The following is an 8,689-nucleotide window of genomic DNA, read 5'->3' as shown; positions in this document are numbered from 1 at the left end:
TATAGTACAAATCTTTGCTGTGACCATGGAAGCAATACTTCCATGCTGAGACAAATAAAAAGCCCAATCAATACATTACGGAAATATTTTATGCTGTGTCCAGTGGCAGATTTTTATTTAGTCATCATATTTTATTTTCGGATAAATATTTTGCGGTCTTTTACACTGTGTAAAGAATCGTTTTGATAATAACTTTTTAAATTTAGTTTGATTTTCCAATGGAATTTTGTACCGCACAAGTTCATTAGTGTTCCGAAAAGTATTCGAAAAGTTCGTAACGACGATGAAAGGTCAAGGCTGTTCTAACTGGAAGTGTTCGATTTTTGTGATTCATTAAATTAGTCGCTGCATCAAATGCAGCAGGTATGAGCAGGCCTGGCCTAAGAAGTGGGAGTGCTGCCAACTGTACCAACCAGGCGACCTTGAATCGAGAAATGGCACGGAATGAAACTGACGAAGGAGGACGGCAACGTGAGATGGCAGATCAAGACGATGAAGATAAATGCAGTGAAATCAAACCAAACCAACAACAAGCCAGTACAAAATTTCAGAACATTCAGTATGATTCCCAATTAACAGAAAATGGTATATATATATATTTATATGTAACTTTTAGTCATGATACTGCAACTTGTAAAAAAAGTATTTAATAAGACTGGTATAGTGGTATATAATTCGTGAAATTATGATATAAAATTAGGAGATCTACATGTGATTTGCTATTGAGGCAACCATCTACAATGTATAGGACATGGAGGTAAGCATTTATTGGGCATTGTACATGATATATCCTTTAACAATCAACAAATCCCATACTGTGTCTGTATAGTAAGCTAGTAATTTAGTCAGACTCAGGTGGCCGGCTCAGGTGGTGTCTGTCGAAAATTATCCCACAAAGGGTAATGCATGTTTTTTCATGCGACTCCTTCCTACATCATTGACATTGTACATGTACAATATAACATTAAAGTCATTTTTTATGCTGAACTCCTCTTAACTTTAAGACCGAATTTGACATTTTCTCTTCAATGACAAGTAAAATTTTTGCTTATATACATGTACAAACTCTTACATTATTAGTACCTCATCTGCATGTTTTTGAAAATATCCAAAAGTATCGATAAAATAAGTTATAATTCCATCCAAGTTAGGTATGATCTGGGAACAGTATAATATATATATGTTCCTGGTATGCTGAACTCCTCTTAACTTTAAGACCGAATTTGACATTTTCTCTTCAATGACAAGTAAAATTTTTGCTTATATACATGTACAAACTCTTACATTATTAGTACCTCATCTGCATGTTTTTGAAAATATCCAAAAGTATCGATAAAATAAGTTATAATTCCATCCAAGTTAGGTATGATCTGGGAACAGTATAATATATGGTATGATATACTTCTTTTTTCAAATGGTTGCCCAGATTTTCTAAGATCCTTCCCCACAAAAAAATCTACATACCAAAATCTGAATTTATTTAATAAATTTCAGCCTTTTCAGGAGTAAAATTGAAAATGGAGAATGCGTCAAAGAGGCAACAACCTGACTATAGAGCAGCTAGGCCACCAATGGGTCTACAAAACAGGGAGAAAATCCTGCTTGCAGAGGCATGCTTCATCTGGCCCCTAAACAAAAATGTGTACAAGTTTAGTGATAATGGACATCATACTAAACTCTGAAATATATAAATGAACTGAAATTAAAAATCATACAAGACTAACAGAGGTCAGAGGCACCTGACTTGGGGCAGGCCCTTAAATGTGGCAGGGTTAAACATGTTTTGTGAGATCTCAACTCTTTCCCCATGTTCCCTACACTTTTTAGTTCTAGCTAATGTAGAAAAAACAAACACACAGCAATACGCACAGTAAAACTCAGTTTAAAATGTTAAAAGAAGTCAAAGTCTGATGTCAGAATATATATAGGTAACAAAAGAAACTAAACAAAATGACAATGATACATAAATTAACAAAGGAGTGTTTCCTTTAAATGTCACTTTCCCGCCAATTTCAGCTTGTGCAGTTGCCAGTTGTCAAGTTTTTTATAAAAATTGATATCAGCTATTTTTAATATTTTAAAGTATTGTGATCATGCTGACATGGCTGATGTGAAGTTTATTTTTTCTGATTTTCAAAATTTAAAATAATTGAATAACTGAGAGGTCAGTCTCCAGTGGCAGATCCAGAACTTTTCATAAGGGGGGGGGGGGGGGGGGGGGGGGCCCACTCCAGTCATGCTTCAGTGATTCCCTATATAATCAACCAAATTTTTCCCGGATCCGCCTATGGTCTCCTTTTAAGAATAACTAACTTAAATTTAAAATAACTTTTACTTCATAAAATTATATGATCCTATTTGGAATTGTCAAACATGTTGGTAGAAAAACACATATAGTGGGGGATCCAGAACTTTTTATAAATGGGGGCCTGCTACAGTCATGTTTCAGTGATTCTGTATATAATCAATCAAATTTCCCCACATATAAATGACTGATTCTGACAATACTTTTTAAACATTTTGTTTTATATTTTACATGCTTTTTATCATGTTTATGATCATTTTTAAGATATACATGTAGTATGAACAATGTTTGAAACTAATATCTACACATGATGAACTTACGCTCATAGATATTGAAAGGTTTTTTTGGGTTTTTTTTCAGGTGATCCTACCATAGAGTGTTCTGTTTGTTTACAACCTAGTATTTATCCTGTGCAGTTACCATGTCGACACATATTTTGTTTTCTATGTGTAAAAGGTGTAGCTAACAGAAGTAAAAAATGTGCATTATGTAGACAGGAAATCCCTGCAGATTTTTTTGCCAAACCTGTTTTAGTTCGAACTGAAGATTTAGATAAGACAATAAAATTTGATAATGAATATCAGTGGTTTTATGAAGGTCGTAATGGATGGTGGAAATATGATGATAGAACCAGCCAGGAAATAGAAAGTCGTCACAAAACAGGAGAAAAACTATTTGAATTGTTGATAGCAGGATTTTTGTATATCATAGATTTAGAAAACATGATTCAGTATAGGAGAAATGACAGATCGAGGAAGAGGAGAATTAAAAGAGACTTAATTAGTATACCTGATGTTAAAGGTGTAGCTGGACTCAAATTTGATAATGAAATCTCCAGTCGTCTAGGTGGTGATGGAGGTGAAGAGATACAATCAAATACCCAACCCACAACAACGTTAACTAGTCCTGATACTGATGATCTAAGTGTCCCTAACAATACCCCACAGACTCCAAATACCCCTGTGGATAGTCCCCCTAGTAGTGTTACATCATCACAGCAGGATCTCGCAGAACATTTACAGCAGTTAAATATTTCTGGATCAAGTACAACTTCTCTGTAAGGTTTCCTTCATCACAGAATAACAGCATTAAATATATGTTTATGTCAGATGCTTTATATTGTATTTGTGTGTTACTATTTTCCAGAATTTAATTTTACTATGAATATAATTTGTTGAAATTTCATTGTACATTTTATACAAGACATGTATGTGTTATGATTTTTAAAAATGACCAAACCTTGAAACTGATAAGTTAAAAATCATTTCATTGACTTTTACAACAAGGGGATACGTAACAGAGTGTCACCTTTAAGACTCAGTTATAATAGTTTAGCTTTTCACCTTTTAACTTAATTATAAATTCAAATTTCTTAATCGCTCTAATTTTATTTTTTTTGCACAAAGCAAATTATAGAATGTACTTCTTGTAGATTTTTCAAAAAAAGAAAACATTGTTATTGTTTAAAAAAAAATTATGTACCATGAAAGAAACAGGTTGAATCTTCAATTAGTATATGTAATACATGTGTATTGTACTCCTTTTAAGCTGTGTTACCACAAAAAATTGCTGTACGTGTAATTATTATAGTTGTAACTTTCACCCTCAGTGTCATTACTATTTGATTTTTTTAACAAACAAAATTTGTTTAAACATGTTAAACTTGAAGTAAATAGTGCTAATATTGTTAAAAAAAATATTTATATTATTTGTTATTTTTATACGACCGCAAAAAATTTTGCGGTTGTATATTGGTATCATGTCGTCGTCAGTGTTAGCGTCGTCGTCTGAAGAATGATGGTTTCCGGATAATAATTTTAGTGTAGGTAAACAGAAATCAATAAAATATTAACACAATGTTTATAACCACAAACAGAAGCTTGGGATTGATTTTGGGGGTTATGGTCCCTCAGGTTTAGGAGTTAGGGGCCCACGGTTTCCGGATAATAACTTTAGTGTAAGTAAACAGAAATCAATAAAATTTTAACACAATGTTTATAACCACAAATGGAAGCTTGGGATTGATATTTTGGGGGTTATGGTCCCTCTGGTTTAGGAGTTAGGGGCCCACAGGGCCCAAAAATAGCATTTATCTAGTGTCAGAACGATAAGTTGTGTATAAGTATTTCAATTGTTCTGAAATTGTACCACAATGTTTAATACCATAAGTAGAACGTTGAGATATATTTTAAGGGTTATGGGACAAACGGTCTAGGAATAAAGGGCCAAAAAGGGTCCAAAAAAAGGATTTTTGTAGTTTCAAGTCAATAAATTGGAGTTATCTTTCTTTGTTCAGAATGGTTGTTGAATCACCTAAAACCAATGCTTTATATAATCTTTTTTGAAAATTGGAGTTATCTTTCTTTGTCCAAAATAGAAGTTGGATCAACTTAAATCAATGCTATATACAATATACAATGCGATATTCACTTAACTACCAACTGATAAAATAAAGCAATCTTTGTTATTCAGTGATTACAAGCACTTTGATTACCATTCTAGGATTATGCCCCTTTACTAGTGGAAAAATTGAAGAATTTTTTAGTTTCTGTTCTCTTAACTTAAGTTTGTCTCAACTAAATTTAATGAATTGTGTATATAATGCTTATTACCTTTAAACTCAGTTTAAGTTCAATTTTTGGCAGCTTCACGTTTACAGTTCTTGAGTTATGTCCCTTTATAATGTTATATGCTAGCAGTGGCATCATCTATGTCCTTTTGGACACATTCCCCATTTATTTTTTTAGAAGTTACTATTAATCAATATTAATTTTAACCATGACTGTATGACATTTTATATTTAAATACTTTATGATGTATTTAAATGAGTAGTTATTGTTGCAAACTGCATTAGAAATTTGAATTGAGATCATTTTTGGAATAAGGGAAAGGGGGAAGTGAAAAAAAATTGGGGTGGGGGTAAAATGTTTTTTTCTCATTTCAAATTTCAGAATTTAAAAAGAAAATTTCTTCAGATATTTTTTCTTTGAGAGGATTAATATTCAACAGCAAAGTAAATTGTTCAAAAGCAAAAAAAATAATTTTTAAGTTCATTAGACCACATTCATTCTGTGTCAGAAACCTATGCTGTGTCAACTATTTAATCACAATCCAAATTCAGAGCTGAATCCAGATTGAATGTTGTGTCCATACTTGCCCCAACCGTTCAGGGTTTGACCTATGCGGTCGTATAAAGCCGCGCCCTGCAGAGTATCTGGTTTTTCAGTGAAATCAATTTTGCTGACTTAACCCCTTTTTTCATGATTCGTTGCCACAATTTATTGGTGTTTCCAAATGATTTTTTCACATTTTTGTTCTCGGAAATTACTAAATGCGCCTGATTTTCTCTTTGGATCAGAAAATCTTATTCATCAAATGATTTGTGATGAAAAACTGTCTATAACTACATTGAACTATGAGCTATTTCAAAATTGAGCATATGGGAGGTACTTATTACCACAACCCAACCATGCATAATATAAATTTTTCATAAAAATTACAATTCCTTAAAATTCAAAGGGAAATGAAACCACCCACAATAAATTATGTTGATTGCCTCCCATTCTCCCACCATGATCATTTTTGGAACAATTTAAGGAAATCTAAATTAAAGTACAATATTTTTTTTCTAAACCTGCAGCAAGTAAAGTAAAAGAGAAATGAATAATGATAGTGAATAATGTGATGAGGCTGTATGGAATAACATTTATAATTACACAAAATTTAGAATAAAGTCAACCCACTCTGTTCCAATCATTATCATTCTGTCAAAGTATTTGGTTTCAGACTACATTATTTTACATCATTTGGGCATTTGTTGGGAATAAAATTTATGTCTGACAGTAGGGCTAAGCTATTAGATATGTATCTTAACTTAGATAATTTTCTTATAATCTTAAGATTAATGTAATGTCAGAATGATAGAATAAAGAGTACAATGAGTATAGGAATACATTGATAATATTAAAATTATATGGGCACAATGACCTTGTCGCTTTAGGATTCAGGGATCTTTGGCACAATGACCTTATCACATTAGGATTCAGGAATCATGGGCACAATGACCTTGTCACTTTAGGATTCAGGAATCAAGTTCATTGAATCAGTGTAAAGTAAAAGAGGGTATATTGGTAACGGAAATAATAAAAAATTTCCATATTGCACATGTTGTAAAGGCCTTTGTAGTTCACCATTTCAAAAACAAAAGTTCTATTTATATTCTTATTGTTGGTCAGCCATTGGTAATTGGGTTGAATTTCCGTTTTTGAAGACATTTTTACCAATCATAATGTGTTTGTGCACTCTTTGAAAATAGTACTGAGAATGCTATAGATTCTGAAAGGGGGAGTTAGGTATGCATATATAACACATGAGGTCATTAGAACATGAACACTGACAGAGTTTTATTTAATCTTCATACAAGCTTTGTATTAAACTTGACCAAATGAAGAATATATTTAAATAAATATTTCATAGAAATACTTAACTTGTTTGAAACTGTAGATTTATGTAATAGAATCTCATATGATTTAAAAAAAATAAAGTGAAGGAAAGACAATGATATTATAATGTATATGTGTGTACATGTAAACTGTGATAGTTTTTGGTTAATTACAGCATCTTCTATATTGTGCCATATATGCTGGTTTTAAGGTTGAGTTTAGAATTAAAAATGTATGAATATTTTGTGCTGTGCAAACTTCTAAAATATTTTGCCAGTGTAATGCCTTATTAATTTTTGACCTGCATTTTAGGAAGATAGAATTAAAAAAGGGGCATTAGCCCCCAAATTCCAGAAAATATTCCATTGTAAGTACAGGCATACATGTATCATATGTTTCTCCCATCATCAGGGACTTGCAATAGACAATGGCATATAATGCTTTTTTCAAATCAAAATTTAAGAAAATGATAAAATTATATGAAAATTCTTTGAGGTATTTGGCATAATGTTATGCTATGGTGATATTTAGTTATCTGTATGTACAAGTGTTGTAGTATATTAGATATGTTTTTATTTACTAAAGTTGAAAATTCTAATTAAAATATTTATTCCCTCCTTGATGTGTTATATCTGTCCAAGCAATAATTTTAGATCACACCATATTTTGTCTGGTTTATATGTCCTGGTAAAGATCTGAAACTGAATATTAGCACCTTGTTTGTAATTATAAATCCTTTATTTTGAATGACCATTGGTGTTCACTGTGAGTGTTGAAGATCTTACGTTTAATCCCAAACCTAAAACTTTAAACTGTTTATTTGCTGCTTTTTTGCTAAGTAGCATGTATTTAGGTGTAAGAGCAACGTTAGTTAAGGCAAAACACTTTTATACCATTAAGTTATCAATTTTATTGAGAGTTAGATTTCTACACCCAGGTATGCCCTGTATTAAGTAGTTTAACTTTAAACTTATATCACCAAATTTTAATGTCTTTCTGCCTATTGTATTACCTTGTGAAAGGGCATGGCTCAGTTTGGTCTAGAACAAAGGAGGCATCATACTCATATAACATTCTTTTCCTGAATTGAAATGTCATATTTGTAACTTGATGTCATACACCAACTGTCCATCCAAATCCCTTAGACAGTGCTTGCCTCAAGTGTGGAAATTAGTTTTAAAACCTGCCTGGTCTATTGGAGACTTCAAAATAGCTTTTTATTCCATCAAATAACATGGCAAGATTTAGATCTCTTAAAGTGAAAGAGCAACAGTAAGTTGGTTGAAGACAGAATGATAAGTCCAAAAGAGGGACAGGTATTCCATCAGAGTATCACTATGAGATCTAGTATGCTAAAAAAAAAAGAGATCTAGTATGCTAAAAAAAAGTTGGCCTGATTTATGGGTTAAACATAATTTGCCAAACATTACATATTTGTGTATCAAATTTTATGTCAATAAATACGTTACCATCATAAATTCTGAGTACATCCATCTGCGCAAGTCTGACAGGTGGAAAACCCCAAATAAAAATATCATCCAATGAGAAGAGGGATGACCAAGCAGTGCCCGTATAACCATGCCATTATATCATCCATTTAATTTCTGCCTGCGCATCGAGACACACTTGTTACAACTTGCAGAGAAGACTTTTTAAGTTTTTTGTTTTTTCAATAGTGAATATTGTAGGTATCCCAATACCATTGTTTATTTTACATTTTGTTGTTATAATATAATTAAAATTGAGAATGGATATGGGGAATGTGCCAAAGAGACAACAACCCGACCATAGAAAAAAACAACAGCAGAAGGTCACCAACAGGTCTTCAATGTAGCGAGAAATTGTTTATAAGTGTTTAACTTCATACTTCTTTAATTTTAATTATGGAGTTTAATGCTCCCAGTCCTTACGAGGCCCTTACAGGTAGTGATGTTTTTTTAGA

At 32.2% G+C, this 8,689-nt stretch overlaps 1 protein-coding gene across 1 annotated transcript; it reads left to right on the top strand.

Annotated features, from left to right (window-relative positions):
• The first annotated feature begins 267 nt into the window (after positions 1-267).
• Positions 268-7,364, top strand: LOC139516540 (E3 ubiquitin-protein ligase RNF146-like). Its single transcript, XM_071306712.1, has 2 exons — positions 268-585; positions 2,666-7,364. Exons 1-2 carry the CDS (start codon positions 366-368, stop codon positions 3,364-3,366), a joined length of 921 nt encoding a protein of 306 aa, XP_071162813.1. The 5' UTR covers positions 268-365; the 3' UTR covers positions 3,367-7,364.
• The last annotated feature ends 1,325 nt before the right edge of the window (positions 7,365-8,689 follow it).

Source organism: Mytilus edulis, chromosome 1 (genome assembly GCF_963676685.1).
Source record: "Mytilus edulis chromosome 1, xbMytEdul2.2, whole genome shotgun sequence".
Taxonomy (NCBI): domain Eukaryota; kingdom Metazoa; phylum Mollusca; class Bivalvia; order Mytilida; family Mytilidae; genus Mytilus; species Mytilus edulis.
This window is presented reverse-complemented; position numbering and strand designations above follow the sequence as displayed.